The sequence below is a fragment of the Nothobranchius furzeri genome, chromosome 5 (assembly GCF_043380555.1).
Source record: "Nothobranchius furzeri strain GRZ-AD chromosome 5, NfurGRZ-RIMD1, whole genome shotgun sequence".
Classification (NCBI taxonomy): Eukaryota; Metazoa; Chordata; class Actinopteri; order Cyprinodontiformes; family Nothobranchiidae; genus Nothobranchius; species Nothobranchius furzeri.
In genome coordinates this window covers 439,938-463,568 of record NC_091745.1, presented here as the reverse complement: position 1 = coordinate 463,568, position 23,631 = coordinate 439,938, and the positions used below count along the sequence as shown (strand labels likewise).

The window sequence follows — 23,631 nt, the reverse complement described above, 5'->3', positions numbered from 1 at the left end:
CCACTTGTTGAACATGTACGGAAAAACACCTTTTTCTCTGCTAAGCTTTGTTAATTTCCCAATAAAATGTCCCTGTTAAGGAGCTGCAGCTCGTCTCCCTACTGGAGTCTCACAGTTTGTTAAAAATTCTCCAAGTTGGTAGACTAAGAAAATGCCGAAAACAAACGAAAGCGTTTGTTGCATTTTGTTAAAGTAAAAGGAAACAGAGCTAAGTTGTTTAAAAAATGTGGATGTATCCTAGCAACTAATGAATAAAGCACCGCACCTTGTGGCATCAACCTGTGAGCCACAACGTGACCCGTCTTTGCCAAGACCCTTGTGGCATGCCCTTTTAACATTTAATCAATAATCATTTTTTATCCTCATTTCTATTTTCACATAGCAACAATGTAATTAATCCTATCTATTATTCTTACTAATCATCATTGAAATGAAAGGTATCAACAGCAATTTTGTTACTAATATATATTATTTTAAGGACATGTTTGCAACTTGGAGAAGAAAATGGCAGGATTCTATCATTTACTGATATGCTGACATCTCGCCTCTGATCAGCTGGTTTTTCAGTCAACTTGCTTATAGGGAGCCTAAGTCACTTCCGCACCATGGGTCCCCGGAAGAACAAAAAAATGAATGCAAGTCAACGGGGCTAAACAAGCTATTTTCTAATTCCGCTTGTTATGTGCAATGAATGTCACATATGATGTCCGTGAATTGTAAAGACACATTTGATACCAAGAATGCGCTTATTTTCGAACGGGGGGAGGTTGGGACACACACACACACACACACACACACACACACGCTATTTTAGGTTTTGTGTGAAAATAAGTTCAGGACTTCACGAAAGTGATGTCATCGAACCAGACACAAAGAAAACAGGGAAAATGGCTCTAAGTTCAGCAAACTTTCCACAGGAGTGAAGAACCACCGTAAATCTGGCCATTTGGTAAGCAGCAGCTACTTTGGTGACGTCACATATGCGACATGCCGATTTCTAGTTTGTAGTCATGCTATTTGCAAACTTTTACAAGCTGATAAATCTCAAATTACATGACAGGGATGGTCGAAACACCCAACATTATTTTTCTTTTAAATTGCAGAATGTTGCAAAACAACATATGTGTGATCCAGGGCGTAAGGCATTGTGGATTGGAAAATTGCATTTTTAGTGCATTTATTTTTTCATTCTTCCGAAGACCCATGATGCAGAAGTGTCTTAGACTCCCTGTACTGGAGGTCCATTCTGCAAGTTGCAAAACAGTAGGAGACAGCCATTTTCTTCATGTCCCTCCCAATATTTCTCTCTGAAATTTTACTTTTATTGTCCCCCTCCAAAAACGAAATGGGATTTTCGCCACTGCTTTAACTATCAAAACAAACACACATGCATCTACTTTTAGATACCGTTTCTTTCTACATGTTGCTGCTTTTCCTAGTCTACAGATGCTGGTCATAAAATTAGAAATTCACGACTAAGTTGATTTATACTGCATGATATTTTAACTTTATGACCAGCACCTGTAGATTGTATAATTGAGTTCTTCTGTCTGCTTGTGTGATCACATCATCTTTGTAAAGCAGGAAGGAGGAAATGCCACGTAGTCCAGCACGACGAGGTCCAGGACGACCAAGGAAGATGAAACCCACCCTCACCACAGGTCCATTCCTGTCAACTGAAGGCCAACAAAAAGTCAAGTGAATATCAATCATCCCATCTTTGCTGGCTATCTGACTCCGTAACGTCTTGCATGAAAAGTTCCTCTGTTCCAATGGCATGCAAGGACCAGTCTACACTGGTATAAACAGGAAATGGGAAAACTGATTAACCATTTGTTGAGGTATCAACTATGGAGGGGTCACACAGAACTCGTGCCACATGGCTTTCCGTATATTTAGCAATCTTTATTATACCGAATTACAGGTTAATTTTTTTATTTCATATAAAATCCTGTCCAAAAACACAATTTGAAATGGTTATTGTAGTTTGTTTTACAATACAAAATGAGCTGTCAGCTTTCTTCTCATTCATACTCTCTGTCAGGAATCTTGATGTGACCTTTGACCCAGCTCTCACCCTGGATTCTCATGTAGGGCTGAACGATTTTAGGAAAAGATTGAATTGCAATTTTTCTAGCAGAAATTGCGATTTCGTTTCAATTCATGATTTTCTGCAAAGGTCCAACACTAGCCTGCCAAGCCATCCTGTAGATTAAGTGAAAAGATGGTCTAGACTCTAATCTAGTACAACAAATCATTCAAATTAATATTTACTCTTTAATCATACAATTAAAACAGTTAAAGCTATTAATATTTTCTCCCATTATTATCTTTTTTTTATGTTTTTGAAGAAACTTGTACTTGTGATTTTTATCTAGAGAGGAGCTTTATAAGAAAAAGAAGAAGAAGAAGAAAGTATCATTTCTATAACGCCTCTCGAGATAAAAACCACGAGGCGCTTCACAAAAACAAAAAATGTAAAAATATAAAAAAGCATTTAGAAAATGTTGAAAAATATATTTTAAATGAGCAAAAATAGACAATTGTGATAAAAAAAAAGTTAAGAAAGAGAGAGTGAACAGTAAAGAGGGAAATCAGTGGATCCTCAAGGAAGGTGGAATAGGTGCGGAGAGCTGAATAAAGAGAGAGACGTGAAGAAGGTCACACAAAAGCCAGCCTGAACAAGTGAGTCTTCAGCTGCTTTTTAAAGGAGACCACTGAGTCCACTGATCTCAGGCTCAGGGGGAGAGAGGTCCAGAGTCTGGGGGCCACAGCAGCAGATGATCTGTCACCTTTGATCTTTAGCCTGGTGCTGCACAACCAGTAGGCTTTGGTCACTGGACCTCAGGGACCTGCTGGGGGTGTAGGGACTAAGAAGATCACCAATGTAAGATGGTGCTTGTCCATGTAAGGCCCTATAGACCAGAACCAGGATCTTGAAATGAACCCTGAAGGTGACTGGCAGCCAGTGAAGCTGGAGGAGAAGCGGGGTGATGTGGGTGTGTTTGGAGGACTTGGTCAGAAGCCGAGCACAGGCATTCTGAACCACCTGTAGATGGTTCAGGGAGGTTCTGCTCAGACACGTGAAAAGAGAGTTACAGTAGTCTAAGCGTGAGGAGATGAAGGTGTGGAGAACTGTCTCAAGTTCAGAGCGGAACAGAATGGGACTCAGCTTAGCAACGTTCCTGAGATGGAAGAAGGAAGAGCCAACAAGAGAACTGACATGAGAATCCAGGGTGAGAGCTGGGTCAAAGGTCACGCCAAGATTCCTGATGGAAGGTTTGGTGTGGAAAGCAAGCTGACCAAGAGAGTCTCTGACTTTGGGAACCAGCTTGTCTGGGGCACAGATGAGGATCTCAGTCTTATCTTCATTCAGCTGAAGAAAGCTCCCACCATCCAGGCTTTGATAGAGTCTAAGCAGGTGTGTAACAGCTGCAGCTTAGACATCTTATGGGGCTTAAAGGAGATGTACAGTTGGATGTCATCTGCATAAAGATGGTAGGAGATTCCTTTAAAGTAGCTCAGGATGTGCTGAAGAGGAAGCAGATAGAGGAGGAAGAGCAGAGGCCCCAGCACAGAACCTTGTGGGACACCATGGGTAAGAGAGGTGGTGGAGGACCTAAACTTGGAGACAGCCACAGAAAAGGAACACTCAGAAAGATAAGAGGAGAACCACTCCAGAGCAGTTCCTGATAGGTGTACCATCTCTCAGCCTCTCCAGTAGCAGGTGATGGTCAACAGTGTCAAAGGCTGCAGTCAGGTCCAGCAGGACCAGAACAGAACCGTCCCCTGCATCACTGTGAGTCAGAAGGTCATTAGAGACTAGGGCTGCAACTAACGATTATTTTCATAATCGATTAATCTGTCGATTAATTTGATATATTGGCCTCCAACAGCCAGGGGAAAAGGCGGGGAAACAGTGCTGCTCTCTGATTGGTTGAGAGTGTTCAACCATTTTCTGTCCATTCAGGATCTAGCATCCACACATATGACACATCAAATCGACCAGCTTGGTCTCAGGAATCTTGTATTCAATTTTAAATGTGTTATCTGTTACCATGACAACACAAGGAACTACATATCACTTTAACCAAGTCTCATAGGAATGAATATAAAAAGCTGAATATTGAGCCAATAACAGACTCCTGTTTTTGATCTTTTTGAACTATCTGTACTTAAAACTAGAAACAAGTTAAATTTGATTGACCGTCAGAAGGTGGTAAAGTGCTCCGCTCCCTCCCAGCTCCCTGATTGGTTGAAAGAGGTCAATCATCTTCGGGCTAAATGGAATTACACACCCACGCATGTGAGACATCAAATCGATCGGCTAGGCCTAAGGAATCTATCCATCCACATATAAATAAAAATAAATAAATAAAAATAAAACCCTATACACTTAAAACTAGCAGCATAGCTGACATTTTAACACTAGTCAGAAGGCAGGAACCGCCCCCTCCTCCTTCGCTGCTCTCTCATTGGCTGAGAGTTTTCAATCGTCTTCTGCCTAAAAGGAAATGTGCACGCACACATATGGTACATCAATTCAACCTGCTTAGTCCCAGGAGTCTTGTGTTAACTTGATATTTTGTTCTGCGTTACCATGGCAACGTGCTTAGCAACAACATTTAATAGCATTTTCGACACAACTGTATCAACATACTTTAATATAGAAATGTTATTCAAAGTTTAAATGACTCATGTGTTATTGTACGTAGCTTTATTAATGCAGACTCCTGTCATCTGTTACCATGGCAACACAAGGAACTACAAATCACTTTAACCAAGTCTCATAGGAATGAATATAAAAAGCTGAATTTTGAGCCATCAACAGACTCCTGTTTTTGATCTTTTTGAACTGTTTGTACTTAAAACTAGAAATAAGTTCAATTTGATTGACCATCAGAAGGTGAGAAAGTGGCCCACTCCCTCCCAGCTCCCTGATTGGTTGAGAGAGGTCAATCATCTTCTGGCTTAATGGAATTACACACCCAAGCATGTGAGACATCAAATCGATCGGCTTGGCCTAAGGAATCCATCCTTCTACATATAAATCCATACATGCTTCTATCCACCCATCCATCCATCCATCCATCCATCCATCCATCCAATAAACCATCTAACATCCATCCAACAATCCATCCGTTATTTCATTCATCCAACCATTCATCTATCCCATATCAAATCTGAACATATGTTAATCTATCAGTTTCAGATATCAGCAAATATTTCTAAATTCACAGTTCAGCCAATTTTAAAAATGTACCCGTTAAACGATTCTAATTCAAATGCCAGCTGTTTAACATTTCAAATTTCAAGTTTTTAATAAATGATCAAAGATTAAAGTTTTCTGCTGTTTAGCATTTTTTATCCATTCTTCACCTATATTCTAAGCTTTATTACACTTGTTGGTGATTTTTGCTTCTAAATCTTTAAATACATTCAGCTCATTTTGACAGTTTAGCTTAGTTTCAGCTTCACTTCAGCTATTCAGCAGCTTCAGCAATCAGTTTCTGAATTTGGCTTATGCTACTCATTTCACAGTTCAACTAAATATAAAAATTAAACTGTTAAACTAGTCCTACTCAAACAACAAGTGTTTAGACATTTTTGCTTTCCAGATTTTTAAATGATGTTCAGATTTCAGTTTTCTGCTGTTTAGGATTGTTTTCTCCATTCTTCACTTTTTGTGCTTTATTTACATTTTGGTGATTTTTGCTTCTAAATCTTTCAAAATATTCAGCTCATTTTAACAGTTTTGCTTAGTTTCAGCTTCAGCAATTAGTTTCTGAATTCAGCATATAATGCTAATTTCACAGTTCTGCTAAATGTAAAAATTAAACAGTTAAACTAGTCCTACTGAAATAACAGGTGTTTAGACATTTTAGCTGTCCAATTTTTTTAAACAGTGTTCACAGATTTGAGTTTTCTGCTATTTAGGATTAGTTTTCTTGATTCTTCGCTTACTTTTTGTGCTTTTTTTGCTTCTTGGTGCTTTTTGCTTTCACATCTTTCACTACATTCAGCTCATTTGACAGTGTTGCTTAATTTCAGCTTACTTCAGCTATTCGACAACTTCAGCAATCAGTTACCAAATTTAGCATAAACTGCTAATTTCACAGTTCAGCTAAATGTAAAGATTAAACTGTTAAACTTGGCAAACTGAAATAACAGGTGTTTAGACATATAAGTGGTCCAGATTTTTATACAATGTTAACAGATGTAAGTTTTTTTTTTTTTTTTTTTTTTTTTTTTTTGCTATTTAGCATTATTTTTCTCTATTCTTCACTTACTTTTTGTGCTTTATTTGCTTGTTGGTGCTTTTTGCTTCTCCATCTTTCAAGACATTCAGCTCATTTTGGCAGTTTTGCTTAATTTCAGCTTCAGTTCAGCTGTTCAGCAGCTTCAGCTTACAATTTCAGCTATCCATCATTCAAACAGCATTAGTGCAATAAATGCAATTTTTCTAGTTAAAAGGTTGAAATTAATCTCAGGGTAATTTTTTTAAAAACTGTAAGCTTTCTTTTGTGTCTGATGATGTGATAAATGATAAATGACCTGCACTTGTATAGCGCCTTTCAGAGTAAGGACTCCAAAGTGCTTTACACTACAGTGTATCATTCATCCATTCACACACATTCACACACTAATTCTAGATAAATATTGAAACCTGTTTTATCCAAATTCCCAAGAATCAGTTAATTCATAAAAAAATTACCTAACATAAATACTATATTGGGTATAATATTAATATTTATTAATTTATCTAGATTCAATGCTTTAAAAATATGGCGTCTGCAGCCGCACAAAACCCAAATGGGGACAGGAAGATTTTTGCTCCACAACAAAACACACAGATGCAACATGGCACGATGGATGAAAGTGGTTTTACTAACACTTTAAATGAGCTAGCTCAGACGCAATATAGCAAAAGAAAAAAATACATAATTTTTTGGTTATGACCCATATAGTTTGTAAACTCGCACTTTGGAGGATTTACCCAGCACTAAAGCAGTTGGCAACAAACTACTTTGTGCTGCCTTCCTCATCCCCACTGTGTAGCTCATCCCCACCAGTGTAGGAATGTGTGTGTGAATGGGTGAATGACTGATTGTGTTGTAAAGTGCCTTGAGGGGTTTCATGACTCTAGAAGGCGCTATATCAAATACAAGCCATTTACCATTTTTACCGCATTACACACAAAAGCCTTTTACAACCCTGAAAGCCCACAGCTACTTTATTTGAAGTTGGTTAACTTTTTAGTGATCCAGAGAAGCTTTAAATGATGATCATCTTGTTTTTACTCAGTTAAGTAGAGTTGTGCTATTTTTTCATTAGCTCATGATAATAATGCTATCGCTAATGCTAACGGTCAGCATGTGCTATGATCTATTTATAACAAACTTTTTAAGCATATTTAAATTTAAATTTCTGGTTGGTTGGTTTGTTTTTAATAAGGTATAAACGCCACATTACAACACTAAGCTAACTGCTAAAGCAATTAACACTCTGACCGTGCTCAAGTGATTGGCAAAGCAAACTTGTTGCATGCCTCATATTACACCACTAACAAAATGAAAGCCTTTTACAAGCCTGGAAGCCTACAGCTATTTAATGTCATGTTGGTTAATCTTCTATTTATTTAATTGCTCGGTAGTGAGTTGTGCTATTTTATTCATTAGCTCATGATAATAATGCTTTCGCTAATTCTATTGATCAGTATGTTCTAATGATCTACTTGTAACACATTTTTATGCCTTTTTAAATCCAAATTTCTGGTATGTTTGCTTGATTTTTAATAAAGTATAAATGCAACGTTACAACACCAAGCTAACTGCTAAAACCATTAGCACTCTGAAAGTGATTGAAAACATGTGAAAACAGTATAAAACTGTTAACCTGTCATTTTTATGGCTGTTTCTAGGCAACCATTTAATAAAACACTCAGTACTCTTACTTGTTTGAAAGTGATTACTGTAAACTCCAGCATTGTCCATTTCAGCTCCTGTTTTAAGCCGTAGATTACTGATCCACTTCTGTCATCTTCTTTAGTAAGTTATGTTTTTTTAAATTAAAGGAACTTTACGGAGTTTTGAATTTTTATGCTCGTGATTTCCCCCTCAGGCCAAATGCGTAACGGCAGCTTCAATAGGAGGCTCGTGCACGAGGCGTGCATGCTGTACGTGCACACTCCTTAAGAAAATAACAGCTGAGACAGTCCCTTGTGTGTGTGTGTGTGTGTGTGTGTGTGTGTGTGTGTGTGTGTGTGTGTGTGTGTGTGTGTGTGTGTGTGTGTGTGTGTGTGTGTGTGTGTGTGTGTGTGTGTGGCCCGGAGGACAGATGACAGGAGAACGTGCAGCTAATTAACTAAATAATTTGGTTCTGTACCTTTCTCTTCAGCACAGCCGACAAAGGTTTAAGATGGGTCAGTTCTCCTGCATGCTCAGATCATTCCCTTCCCTTGCTTGAAAAATTGTTCCAAAATGAAAGTTGAACCCACATCTTTTTTACCTGTGAATTCAATGCTGTTCGGCGAGTCTCAAATAAAAATTTGGGTATCTTACTGTAAAAAAAATATCATTAATGTAAAAAAGAAACTCTAAAACAACTATGTCACATCCAGAATCAAACCCAGGTCTTCTGCACGAAAGCCCACAGTCTTGTTGGACGAGCTAAACTACCAGTGACGTCTTGTGTATCTGTAACATTTATATTCTTGATGACAGCTGAAACAATGTTCAAAGAACGGTTCGGGGGGCTATGCCTGAGCGTGAACGCGCATGAAGCAGCCTGCTTGACCCGAGCAGCTCTCTTTTTCTGTGATTTTACAAAAAAAATAGGCAATCACAGTAAAAATGCCAGGGCTCATTCTACCGGACCAAGGCATTGCAGGAGAATGCATTAAGAATAAATGTATTATTTCTATACCTGTTTTGGAGGTCAAATTTCCATAATGCCCCTTTAAGTCCTTTTTGGTGCACTACATTCAGGACTTGAAAAAAACATTTGTCTTTGTCCTGATTAGAGTGATTGCAATAACCATAGACTGCATAGAATTTTGGCATTTTAACACCCAGTCACCAAAGTAAATAGTGTTTTGCAACGCCTGCTTCTTCTAAACCCCCATCTGCATTTGGTTTCATGTGAAACCCAGCAAATAAACACAAGGGGGTGCATAAAATCAGGACAATGTGATTCATAAACAACCTAAAGGTAAACTGTGTGCCAAGTTTCAAGATGTTTGGCAATTGGAATTCACACTACAGCTGATAGCCTAAAAAAACACTTCTGTAAATAGAAAGAGAAACCTTCTTCATGGAACGATTTCCGTTATATAAACTCATTCCCATGTAGTTAACACAACCTGAGTACCTAAGCCTCTTATGTGCAATTAATGATTTTTAGGAAATTTTTCAATTTCGAAATTTTAGACGATCATTAACCACGCCTACTTTTACCACTACCATGGTGATATCATTGTCTTAAAGCTGTGTAATGAAGATATCCACAAAGTTTCATACAGATCCATTCAGCCATTTTGACAGTAAAATTTCAGCCTGTTTAAAGTGCTCCCTATTGTTTGATTCAGCTGAAAATCAACATGAACACTGGAATTGTCCTTAGGTACTATTGGTATGAAGAGCTTTGAAAAATGTCAAAATGTTTTGAAGTTATACTAAAATAAGTTTTACTTAAAAAATAAATTTTGAAAGCTCATATTTCCTAAAAAATAAACAAAATTGCCTATATATATAGACACAGACAGACAGACAGACAGACAGACAGACAGACAGACAGACAGACAGACAGACAGATAGACAGATAGATAGATAGATAGATAGATAGATAGATAGATAGATAGATAGATAGATAGATAGATAGATAGATAGATAGATAGATAGATAGCTGCTGTTCATCTTGTCAGGCAAAGTTTTCATTTGATTGGCTTTGATGGCTGGGAGGAGTTAACGAAAATATGTTTTACATATTTTGCTATTACATACATATCATGCAATTTTCTACTAATTTGCATAACTGTTAAACTTTTTACAAAATATCCATCTAATAATAATAATGACAAATTATACTAAAACAATAGGGTTCCCTGCCCTTCGGGATTGGAACCCTAATAGTGAAATTCCATTTTGGCCTTCTTATACAGTGTAAGAATGGATGGATAATTCATTGTAGAGTAAAGAGCTTTGGAGTCCTCAAACACAAAGGCGCTATATCAGTGCAGGTCATATATCATTTTTCATGCAAAATCAAGTGAGATATTAGGCTGAGTGATAACAGGGAGGAAAAGTTGTTGGTTGACTGGGGTGGGGGATTGGTGCGAAGATGGGCGGTTTCAATGGAGGAGTTGTGCCAGCAGTGGTGAGGCCATGGTGGGAACTTATGCTGGTTGGCCTGGAACTCACTGATAACTGCTTGCAGTTCTAGTCATTCTTATTATTAATATCCACTATTTCTAGGTGGGCACAAAATTCAGGAAATGGCATGATTGGAATGATTACACCAGATGATAACCTTCCACCCATTACAGAAGAGACCCTGTGTGTTTTACTCAGTGAGTGTGATGGGATCTTATCATCCAAATAAAATAAAGTCCCACATCATGCAAAAATGCAGTGTGACAGAAAGTGGTTAAAGTGCATCAACACTGTGGATTTAATACAAATTTTAAAGGACAATCTCTGGGAGAAGTGAGGTTAAATTTTTTGGTTCACAGCAGAAATGAAAACTGAGCATCAGTCAGATAGAGCTAAGCTCATTGACACTCATCTGTATTAGCGTGACCGTCAAAAATCTGATAAAATCACCTGTAAAATGATTAAAACAAAGTTAAAGATTATTCCTGGCAGATTGATCAAAAATAGTTAATAGCTGTTTTACCCAATTTTGTTCTGTTTCTAAGGCATCAACATTTGGGTTGCAGCAATAAAATTTAGACCATGATGCTCTTGACCATTTTGAAAATATGTAAATAAAAATATAGATAAATATGAATAATATGAAACTGCAACTTGGGGCAAATTTATACCTATGAATACAAATGGATGAAGTGTCTAAGAAGCCACAAATTCACTCCTCTGACCAAGCGCTATTGCCTGTTATACCATGCCAACCTCAAACAATCCAAAGCCCTTTCTAAGAAACCAGTTTTCCCACTTCTCCTAGTCTTTTTTTTTGTGCTAACCTTACAGAAAAGTTTAAGTCCTCAGACCCTAAAGACAGGTGATTCATTTCTTCTTTCATCTTCTGATGTGTCCCTTCTTTGTTCTTTGAAACTACCATTATTCTCTGATAAATGCCTCTCCCTTGTTTTGACTGACAGGTCAATGGAGGTGGGGCTCTGCTTGTCGTCTGAGGACTTTAAAGGGAGCGGAGACACTCAGAGAAGAAAGAAGAGGATGTCCAGTCAAAGCTTTGAGCGACTCAGCAGCTCACAGGTCAGGGTCGTCTTGCACTGCTTCTTTTGTCCTCTACGCCAGTGGTTCCCAACCTTTTTTGACTAAGGGACCCCCTGACCCGTTCTCTCATACCACGAGTGCCCCCTTAGCCAAATGTGTTGATTCCTCAAAAGTAGAATGGACAACTGATTATTAAATGAAAATAATTTCATTAAATATTCTTAACGTTGATCCACGTCTAAGTTCTCAGGTGAAATATTCAACTTCTAACAATCTTCATGCAGGGTCCAGAAAAACATAGACTCCATGTGGGAACTTTCTAGAGTTCTGCATCCAGATCTGCACCATAGCTGATGTAAATGTTCTGATTGGACTCAATGATTTCTGATCCAAGTGAAACTGGATCATATCCATTCTGCATTTGATGTGATCAAAGCGTCAGGCCCTCTCTCAGTAGCAGCTGCAGCCCTGCTCTGGTTTTCCTTCATAGTGTTTTTTAAGCCTGGTCCGCAGCTCCCTTGTCCTACAGGTTTTAAGTGTTTCTCTGCTACCACAATGAATGAGTGATTAACATGTTTCTGCAGCACTTGATCTAATCCCGATAAGACAATGCAGAAAAGCAGGTAGGCTGAAGCAGAGACATGGAAAAAATGATAAAAGCTGGTTTATTACTCATTTTGGTAGGAATGAGCCATATGGCCTAAAAAATGTACCACAGTATATGATTTAGTCCATGCAGACTCTGTTTTGTGAGGTCGAAGCAATATTCAATGACCGGCTAATAACTAAAGTCTCAGAAGACCCCAATGACTTGGAAGCACTCACCCCAAATCATATTCTCCTATTAAAAGGCAAGCCTATTTTACCACCAGAACTGTTAAAAAAATCTGACATCAAGAGGAGATGGAGGCAAGTGCAATAGATGGGGGAGCTCTTCTGGAAAAGATAGATACCAGAGTATTTGTTTGTAATGCAAGAAAGGCAAAAATGGACAAAGAAAAGGAGAAGTTTTTCTTCTGGGGATATTGTTGTGATCGCTGACACCACTGCTCCAAGAGGCTCCTGGATGATGGGCAGAGTTCTGAGCACCACAGCTGACTCCAGAGGACTGGTTGTCACGCGAAGGTACACAGGAATAAACCCAAATGCAGGAGACAGGATGACCAGATCCGATACTGATTACTTTTAATAACAAAAAGTCACCACATACGTGGGAAAAGGACTTCACGGGTAATACAAAACAAAACTACCACAGACTCGAAAAAAAGCTATGCTCTAGACACCAGAAACTCTTCACAACAACGCCACACCATGCACAGGAAGCAGCTGCTTAAATACATGGTGTGGCAATCAGGAAATTGCAGTCAGCTGCGGCATTCCCCGATGCTCCAAAGAGGGGCAGGAACAGCAGGAAGAGCCACAGCCAACCTACACAGAGAAAGAAAAACACGCATTACAACAATCAGGAGGAGTAACCCATAACATAACCCCCCTCACAAGGTCTGGCTTCCAGACGGACGACGAGGCTGATCAGGGTTGTCCCGGTGAAAACGGGTGATCAGGTCACGGCACAGGACGTGGCGTTCGGGGACCCACTGGCGGTCCGCCGGGCCGTAACCCTCCCAATCCACCAGGTACTGGATGCCCCGACCCACCCTCCGAGAGGCCAGGAGCTTGTTCACCTTGAAGACCGGGCCACCTTCCACAAGGCGAGGAGCAGGCGGAGCCGCAGGGGGCGGATGCAAGGGGCTAGTCACAAAGGGCTTAAGCTTGCTCACGTGGAAAACAGGGTGGATCCGCAGGGAGCGAGGAAGGTCCAACCTGACCGCCACCGGGTTGATGACCCTGGACACTGAATAGGGGCCGATGTACCGAGGAAGGAGCTTTCCCAAACCCCCTTTCAATGGCACATCTGTCGAGGCAAGCCAAACCTCGTCTCCCACCTTGTAGTCGGGTGCGGCTGATCTCCGACGGTTCGCCACTGCGGTCAACCGTTCCTGATTCTGGACCAGACGAGAGCGGTAATCCACCCAAGTGTGCCAACAGCGTCGTACAAACGCGGCGGGGCCGGAGGCCGATGCAGACCTCTCCTGATGGGGGAAAAGTGGGGGCTGATAACCATAGGCAGCCTGAAAAGGGGAGAAACCGGTAGAGTTCACAAGAGAATTATGGGAATATTCTGCCCAAGGGAGCTGTGAGGACCATGTCGGGGGGTTCTTATAGCACATAGCTCGTAGGGTGGTCTCCAAGTCCTGATTAAACCGCTCCACTTGCCCGTTGGTCTGAGGATGGAAACCAGAACTTAAACTGACCGTTATCCCGAGGAGCTTGCAGAATTCCCTCCAGAATGCTGCCACGAACTGTGGACCCCGATCAGAGGTAATGTTCTCAGGAAGCCCGTGCAGTCGAAACACATGTCGTGCCACTATCTCGGCCAGTTGTTTTGCCGAAGGCAGTTTCTGTAGGGGCACAGCATGAACCAACTTCGAAAACCTGTCCACGATAGTCAGAATGACAGTGTTACCTCTTGAACGGGGCAGACCCGTGATGAAGTCCATGGCTATGTGGGACCATGGTCTTGAGGGGATAGGTAAAGGCTGTAGGAGACCTGCAGCAGGGGTTCTGGGCACTTTAGCACTGGCACACACAGGGCACGAGGAGACGAAAGCTCGTATGTCAGAGGACATGGTGGGCCACCAGAAACGCTGAGCCACCAGGAAGGCGGTCCTTGTCATCCCGGGATGGCAAGCCAGGCGTGACGAGTGCCCCCACTTCAGCACCGCGGGGCGTAGACTCGAAGGTACAAACAAGCAGTTAGGGGGGCATCCATCAGGGATTGGGACCGTGCCTGAAACTGCAGACTTGACCCTACGTTCCAAGGCCCAGCGGTTAGCCCCAAGTACCAGGACAGGAGGAACGATGGTGGTGGTACCCGGGACCTCTGTCGACCTGCAGTCCTGCTGATATTGTCGGGACAAGGCGTCAGGTTTGATGTTTTTGCTGCCAGGGCGATAAGAGAGGGTGAAGTTGAAACGGTCAAAAAACAGAGCCCACCGGGCTTGGCGTGGATTAAGTCGCTTAGCCGTGCGAATGTACTCTAGGTTCTTGTGGTCTGTCCACACCAGAAAAGGCTGTCTTGCACCCTCCAGCCAGTGGCACCATTCATCAAGGGCTAGCTTAACAGCTAGCAATTCTCTGTTCCCTATGTCGTAGTTTCTCTCTGCAGGATTGAGCTTGCAGGAGAAATACGCGCAGGGATGAACTTTGTTATCAGACGCTCTCTGTGACAACACGGCCCCCACCCCAGACTCAGACGCATCGACCTCCACAATAAACTGTTTGGAGGGGTCAGGCTGTGTCAGGATAGGAGCCGTAGAGAAACGTCTTTTAAGCTCAGTAAAAGCCCTATTGGCTCCAACGTCCCAGACAAAACGTACCTGAGCTGAGGTGAGTTTATGGAGAGGTGCAGCCACGCCACTGAACCCTTTGATGAAACGTCTGTAGAAGTTAGCAAACCCCAAGAAGCGCTGGAGTTGCTTACGATCCGCGGGGACAGGCCAATCGAGAACAGCTTGTACCTTAGCCTCGTCCATCTGCACTGAACCAGGAGAAACCACATGCCCAAGGAACTTGGTTTGTGTTGTGTGGAACTCACATTTCTCCGCCTTGCAGAACAGCTGGTTCTCGAGAAGACGCTGCAATACGGCTCTGACGTGCTGCACATGAGTGTCTCGGTCTGGGGAAAATATCAAGATATCATCCAAATAAACAAACACAAATTTGTTGATCTTGTCCTTGAGAACGTCATTTATGAGGCATTGGAAAACTGCGGGCGCATTGGTGAGACCAAACGGCATGACCAAATACTCAAAATGGCCATTGGGAGTATTGAAAGCAGTCTTCCACTCATCTCCCTCACGGATACGAACCAAATGGTAAGCGCTCCGCAGGTCCAGCTTTGTGAAGATCTGAGCCCCCCTGAGAAGATCAAAAGCAGACTGTAACAGAGGCAAAGGGTAAGTGTTCCGGACTGTAATACCATTCAGCCCTCTGTAGTCAATGCAGGGCCGTAAGCCCCCATCCCGCTTGCCCACAAAGAAGAATCCCGCCCCAGCTGGCGATGAGGAAGGGCGAATGATCCCAGCCTGCAGGCTCTCCTGTAGGTACTCCTCCATGGCCGCACGCTCAGGGATGGCGAGAGGGTAGATGTGGCCCTTAGGAGGCTGCGTTCCAGGCAGGAGGTCAATGGCGCAGTCATAAGGACGATGAGGGGGCAGGGCCTTGGCTCGCACCTTGCAAAACACAGCGGCCAAGTCTGCATACTCGGGGGGCACCGAACTTAAGTCTGGAGGTTCAACAGGAGGGTTAGAGACAGAGGAGCGTGTAGCAGCAGCCGTTAAACAGTTCAGCAAACAGAAAGAGCTCCAGGAGAGCACACGGCCTGAACACCAGTCAATGTGAGGAGAATGTTTACACAACCAAGGAAAACCTAAAATAACCGGAGGCCTCAGGGATTCCACCACATAAAAATCCATAAGTTCAGAATGGTTTCCAGAAACAGTTACCTTAATAGGAACCGTGCGTGCTGTTACTCTGTGGATGATGGAACCGTTTATGGCACGGATGAGCAAGGCAGGGGATAAGGGTATTACTGGAATAAAAAGCGCGCTTACCACCTCCTGGGATATCAGATCACCATCTGAACCAGAGTCAATCAAAGTCTCATAAGCATTCTGCATCTGGCCATAGGTCACCAGCACACTGACGGGGGGTCGAGAGGGTGGGGAGGAAGATGAAAACCGACTCACTAGGTGCTCCCCCCCGCTAGTGAGCCCCCCCGTTTCCCGGACAGTGACGCACCTGGTGACCGGGACGAGCACAGTACAGACACAGCCCCTCCCTCATCCGTCTCCGTCGTTCAGACGCGGGGAGCCGTCCCACTCCCAGCTGCATGGGTTCCACAGGAGACGGAGCCTCACGGGCAACGGGAGGCTGTGACAAGGCCCTGAGGGGTGCGTGGTTAAAATCCGGTAGATGGCGTTCCTCTCTGCTTCGCTCCATCCTCCGACGATCGATGCAGTTAGCCAGCTCGATTAGCTCCTCTAGATCCTCCGGAACCTCCCGTGCAGCCAGCTCGTCCTTCAGAGTGCTGGAGAGACCTCGAAGGAAGATGTCGATCTGCGCCTCTTCCGGCCAGCGAGTGTTAGCTGCCAAGGTACGGAACTCCACTGCATAGGCAGAGACGCTACGTCCGCCCTGCCTAAGGCAGAGTAAGTCAGCAGCAGCAGATCGGTGAGGAGTGGATGGATCGAACACCATGAGCAGCTGGCGAGAGAATTCCCGAAAAGAGCGGCGGAGGTCCGAGCCTCGGTCCCATTCCGCCAGGCCCCACCTCTTAGCTTGTCCAGTTAAAAAGCTCATGGCGAAGGCTACTTTGCTTTCTTCAGAGGGGAACTCACCGGGGTTAAAGTCAAAATGCAGCCTGCAGGAGGCGAGGAACGGCCGGCAGTCCACAGCCGTGCCATTGAAGAGCTCGGGGGAACCCAGGCGGACCTGACGAGGCGGAGTGGGAGCCTGCGGAGTGGGAGCCTGCTCCAGCCTAGAGAGGCGTCCATGGAGTTGATGCATTCCGGACAGGCAGCCGCGTAACTCCCGAGCCAATACAGCAAGTTCACCTCCACTTGCCGCGTCCTCATCTGACCCAGGTAAGGGAACGTTGGCAGCTGGTATTCCTCCTGCTGGGTTGGTCATGGTGGCGTTGTAATGTCACGCGAGGGTACACAGGAATAAACCCAAATGCAGGAGACAGGATGACCAGATCCGATACTGATTACTTTTAATAACAAAAAGTCACCACATACGTGGGAAAAGGACTTCACGGGTAATACAAAACAAAACTACCACAGACTCGAAACAAAGCTATGCTCTAGACACCAGAAACTCTTCACAACAACGCCACACCATGCACAGGAAGCAGCTGCTTAAATACATGGTGTGGCAATCAGGAAATTGCAGTCAGCTGCGGCATTCCCCGATGCTCCAAAGAGGGGCAGGAACAGCAGGAAGAGCCACAGCCAACCTACACAGAGAAAGAAAAACACGCATTACAACAATCAGGAGGAGTAACCCATAACACTGGTCCGCTCTGTAAAGGTCAAAACCAAGACCAGCATCCTGGACAGACCGGTTACCAAGCTTTGTCTTCATCCTGGAGGCCAATGAATGACTGTGCATCTTGGATACCTACACTCTTCCCAACCTAATCTTCTTAACTATTTGTTCTTTCAGGTAGGACATGCTGAGGATCCAAAGATTCCGGCTTAGTTCTTAGGCTTCAGTCAGGAAATAACTTCTTTGTGCTAATGCTACGGTTAATTGCGGGTAAAGTACCTTCGCAATTAGGGGCTGGGATGTTGAAGCAATTTTGTTTGTTTTGCATTATGCTTTTTGTTTATTATTTTGGCTAATTAGTTTATTGTTTATTGGTCAGGTATGGGTGATTATTTTTATAAATAGGTCAAGGTGGGTGGAGCAGTGAGGGCTGCAAGGGGACATGTTTTTTTACCACAGAGACAGAGAAGACGCAAAAATCTGTGCTCTTGCTTCTTGAGTGAATAAACCACCACCAAACGCAATTTTGGCATGCACATTGCTTGATTTGAAACCTTTTTTACCCGTGCGTAAAGCCTAACCCTTGATTTAGCCCAGTGGCCATTTGAAAGTATTTGATTAGTTTTTGTTTAAGTTTTATGGACAAATAGCCACTACAGATAATAATCCACATTTGTAGATCAGGTTCCTACCGTTAGGATTATATGACCAAACACAACACTCTTGCGATGCCCTCGTCCTCAATGAAACAACAAAGATACTCCCCTCTGGTGATTGTTATAGTCTAACGCTGTGAGAAGGCACCTTACTTCATAGACAGGAGGAGAGAAGGCAAACCTGTTTGTGTGCATGGAGAGGGGATTTATACAAGTTGAACCACATCATTTTCCAGGGACTCATTTAGCTTAGGCACAAGACTTGCTGTATACATTTATTATTCATGTGAAACCTGTAAATTAAAACAAATGGTGATGAATCACATAAAAATCCAATCACCTTTTTCCAGCATACGTGAGAATGCAGTTCTGGAAACTCCACTTCTGAAGCTGACCTGTAAAATAAAACAAAGCTAAAACTTAAGAACTAGATTTTTATGATTCACATATCTCTATATGTAATTTGTCAGCTTTGATATTGACACTAAAGCTGTTTTTCTTCTGAAAGCAAAGTTAATAATATACCTAAAGGCCAAATACTCTGCAACATCCTTCAACCAGCGTCTGTTAAACATGAATCGCTGAAGAGCCTCAATGGTGGAGAACCTGGCACCATGAGCTCTTTATCACTGGTCGTCTCATCAAATGGTCCATGGTCACATTTGCCACAAGTCCAGCCATGCTTTTTTGTGACATGACGAAGCACACCCACCCACATGTCATACCAGTGCAATGTTTATTAGAATATTTTACATGTGACAGAAACTCTCACCACCAGAAGTAAAGAAGGCTAGAGCTATTCTGAAGAGAAGGGTAATTATTTCAATTAGAATTTTTCTCTTAATGTCCAAACTATGTCACACTACTTACATCACAATGTTGGTCGTTATGGAAAATATACAAAATTGGTTCAAGATGACCTTCAGCCACACAATTAAGATGAAATTACCCTTTAGAATCCCAGCCTGTGAACCCAAACAGATAAGAAAAAGTGTTTAGTGGTGAGATGGTGGTATTGTAGTTATGTTTAGTTTTCTGACAGAACAGATACTAACCCCTCAGACACTGCCTCAATTGGAGATAACCAATGAGGTTTTAGCTGCTGTTTGCTTGCTTGATGTTGAAGCTCTTATCATATTACATCAGTGAGTTACAGTTTCAGGAGTCTGCTTCTCCCAGAAGCTGGAAAACACATTAATACAAAAATGTGAACAAGTTGGTTGTGACTCATAACTAAGTCCATCCATCCATCCATCCATTTTCATCCGCTTATCCGGAGTCGAGTCGCGGGGGCAGTAGCCTAAGGCAAAAGGCCCAGACTTCCCTCTCCCCAGCCACTTGGGCCAGCTTCTCCGGGGGGAATCCCCAGGCGTTCCCTGGTCAGGTGAGAGACATAGTCCCTCCACCGTGTCTTGGGTCTACCTTTAGGTCTCCTCCCAGTTGGATGTGCCCAGAAAACCTCACCAGGGAGGCATCCAGGAGGCATCCTGACCAGATGCCCAAGCCACCTCAACTGGCTCCTCTCGATGTGGAGAAGCAGCGGGTCTACTCCGAGCCCCTCCCAAATGACCGAGCTTCTCACCCTATCTCTAAGGGAGAGCCCAGCCACTCGTTCTTTCGGTCACTACCCAAAGCTCATGACCATAGGTGAGGGTAGGAAAGTAGATCGACCGATAAATCGAGAGCTTTGCCTTCTGACTCGGCTCTCTCCTCACCGCAGCAGACCAGTAAAGCGCCCACATCACTACAGAGGCAGCACCAATCCACCTATCGATCTCACGCTCTAGTTTTCCCTCACTCGTGAACAAGACCCCGAGATACTTAAACTCCTCCACTTGGGGCAGGACCTCATCCCTGACCCGGAGAAGGCATTCTACCCTTTTCCGAATCAAGACCATGGTCTCAGAATTAGAGGAGCTGATTCCCATCCCATCTGCTTCACACTTGGCTGCGAACCGCTCCAGCGAACGCTCAAGATCACATTTTGATGAAGCCAACAAGACCACATCATCTGCAAAACGCAGAGACCTGATCCTCAGGCCACTAAAACAAATGCCCTCAACACCTTGACTGCGCCTAGAAATCCTGTCCATAAAGGTTATGAACAGAATCTGTGACAAAGGGCAGCCTTGGCAGAGTCCAACTCTCACTGGGAACAAGCCCGACTTACTGCCGGCGATGCAGACCATGCTCTGACACCAGTCATACAGGGACCTAACAGCCTGCATCAGAGGGCCTGGTACCCCATACTCCCGGAGTACCCTCCACAGGGCCCCCCGAGGGACGTGGTCAAACGCCTTCTCCAAATCTACAAAACACATGTAGACTGGTTGGGCAAATTCCCATGCACCCTCCAGGATCCCCCTAAGGGTATAGAGCTGGTCCAGTGTTCCACGGTCATGACGAAAACCACAGTGCTGTTCCTGGATCTAAGGTTCAACAATCCGACGAACCCTCCTCTCCAGAACCCCGGAATGGACCTTACCAGGAAGGCTCAGGGAGTGTGATCCCCCTGTAGTTGGAACACACCCTGCGGTCCCCCTTTTTAAATAAGCGGACCACCACCCCGGTCTGCCAGTCCAGTGGGACTGCCCCCGATGTCCACGTGATATTGCAGAGCCGCATCAGCCAACACAGCCCTACAACATCTAGAGCCTTAAGGAACTCCGGGCAGATCTCATCCACCCCTGGAGCCTTGCCACAGAGGAGTTTCTTGACCACCTCAGTGACCTCAGCACCAGAGATTTGAGAGGCCAACCTAAAGTCCTCAGACTCTGCTTCCTTACTGGAAGATGTGTCGGTGGGATTGAGGAGGTCTTCGAAGTATTCTGGCCACCGATCCACAACGTCCTGAGTAGAGGTCAGCAGCACACCATCCCCACTATAGACAGTGTTTGTAGAGCACTGCTTCCCCCCCCCCCGAGGCGCCGGATGGTGGACCAGAATCTCCTCGAAGCCGTACAGAAGTCTTGCTCCATAGTCTCACAGAACTCCTCCCATGCCTTGGCGACCACCCGAGCCACGTTCCGCTTGGACTGCCGGTACCCGTTAGCTACCTCTGGAGTCCCACAGGCAAAAAAGACCTGATAGGACTCTTTCTTCAGCTTAACAGAATCCCTAACCGTCGGTGTCCACCAGCGGGTTCAGGGGTTTCCACCACGACAGGCACCGACGATCCTGCAACCATAGCTCTGGTCGGCCGCCTCAACAATGGAGGCACGGAACAGGGTCCATTCAGACTCAATGTCCCCCGCCTCCCCCAGAACATTTTGGAAGTTCTGTCGGAGGTGGGAATTGAAGCTCCTTTTGACAGGAGACTCTGCCAGACATTCTCAGCAGACCCTCGCGATACGTTTGGGCCTGCCTGGTCTGACCGGCATCCTCCCCCACCATCTGTGCCAACTCACCACCAGGTAGTGGTCAGTTGACAGCTCCGCCCCTCTCTTCACCCGAGTGTCCAAGACATGCGGCCGCAGGTCAGATGAAACAGCAACAAAGTCGATCATCAAGCTGAGGCCTAAGGTATCCTGGTGCCAAGAGCAGAAAATGAACACCTTTATGTCTGAACATGGTGTTCATTATGGACAGTCCATGGCTGTCACAGAAGTCCAATAACAAAACACCACTAAAATTCAGATCAGGGCCACCGTCCCTCCCAGCCACACCTCTCCAGGTCTCACTGTCGTTGCCCACATGAGCGTTAAAGTCCCCCCACAGAACAAGGGAGTCACCGGAAGGAGCGCTTTCCAGCACCCCCTCCAAGGTCTCCAAAAAGGGTGGGTAGTCTGAACTGTAGTTTGGTGCATAAGCACAGACCACAGTCAGAACCCGTCCCCCCACTCAAAGGCGGAGGGAGGCTACCCTCTCATTCACTGGGGTAAACCCCAACGTACAGGCACCAAGATAATAATAATAATGTATTGAACTTATATAGCGCTTTTCTAGACACCCAAAGACGCTTTCACACACTCTCACATTCACACACTGCTAGTGATAGTAAGCCACTTGTAGCCACAGCCGCCCTGGGGTGTTCTGACAGAGGCGAGGCTGCCATATGGCGCCGCCGGCCCCTCTGACCACCACTAACACAGGCAAGTTGGGTTAAGTGTCTTGCCCAAGGACACAGCAGCAGGATACCCCTGGCAGGAGCTGGACTCGAACCCATGACCCTCCGATCATGAGGCAACCCGCTCTACCACCTGAGCTACTGCTGCCCCAATGGGGGGCAACTAGTATGCCCACCCCTGCTCGACGTCTCTCAGTGGGAGCAACTCCAGAGTGGTAGAAAGTCTAACCCCTCTCAAGGAAACTGGTTCCAGAGCCATGTGTTTAGGTGAGTCCGACTATATATAGTCTGAACTTCTAAACTTCACACACCAACTCAGGCTCCTTCCCCACCAGAGAGGTGACATTCTATGTGCCAAGAGCCAGCTTCTGTAGCCAAGGATCAGACCGCCAAGGTCCCCGCCCTCGACTGCCACCTGTCACACACTGCACCCGACCCCTATGGCCCCTCCCACGAGTGGTGAGCCTATGGGAAGGGGGACCCACATTTCCTCTTCGGGCTGTGCCCGGTCAGGCTCCATGGGTGAAAGCCCGGACACCAGGCGCTCGCCAACGTGCCCCACCTCCAGGCCTGGCTCCAGAGGGGGGCCCCAGTGACCCACGTCCGGGCGAGGGAACACAGTTTCCATTTATATAATTCCTCATAAGAGGTCTTTGGTCTGCTCTTTGTCTGATCCCTCACCTAGGACCTGTTTGCCATGGGTGACCCCACCAGAGGCAGAAAGCCTCAGACAACTTAGCTCCTAGGATCATTGAGACACTCAAACCCCTCCACTACGGTAAGGTGGCAGCCCAGGGAGGGGTGAGGAGAGCAGTTTGCAGCTGAGTGTAAAGCAGCTGGGATGAGAATCAGCTCCTCTAAATCTGAGACCATGGTCTTGATTCGGAAGAGGGTAGAATGCCTTCTCTGGGTCAGGGATGAGGTCCTGCCCCAAGTGGAGGAATTTAAGTATCTCGGGGTCTTGTTCACGAGTGAGGGAAAGCTGGAGCGCGAGATCGATAGTCAGATTGGTGCTGCATCTATAGTGATGCGGGTGTTGTACTGGTCTGTCGTGGTGAAGAGAGAGCTGAGTCAGAAGGCGAAGCTCTCGATATACCAGTCAATCTACATTCCTACCCTCACCTATGGTCATGAGCTTTAGGTAGTGACCGAAAGAACAAGATCGTGGATACAAGCAGCCGAAATGAGTTTTCTTTGAAGAGTGGCTGCGCTCTCTCTTACAGATAGGTTGAGAAGCTCAGTCATCCGGGAGGGGCTTGGAGTAGATTTGCTGTTCCTCTACATCGAGAGGAGCCAGTTGAGGTGGTCAGAATCATAGGCATCATTTTAACCGGGGACGCCGGGGACATGTCCCCGGCAAAATTTGTGATTGGCAGCTGTGTCCCCC

General features: G+C 44.7%; 1 protein-coding gene across 5 annotated transcripts in view; it reads left to right on the top strand.

The window, feature by feature from the left end:
• Positions 1–23,631, top strand: part of LOC107378270 (BAH and coiled-coil domain-containing protein 1) — a 104,485-nt gene that overhangs the window by 60,857 nt on the left and 19,997 nt on the right. For 3 of the 5 annotated variants that reach the window (XM_070551307.1, XM_070551310.1, XM_070551306.1), the window contains exons 14-15: positions 1,582–1,698; positions 11,336–11,450. In XM_070551307.1, coding sequence (XP_070407408.1) covers positions 1,582–1,698; positions 11,336–11,450 — 232 coding nt within the window. The remainder of the gene's footprint in view (positions 1–1,581; positions 1,699–11,335; positions 11,451–23,631) is intronic. The other 2 variants (XM_070551309.1, XM_070551308.1) reach the window with 1 other exon arrangement.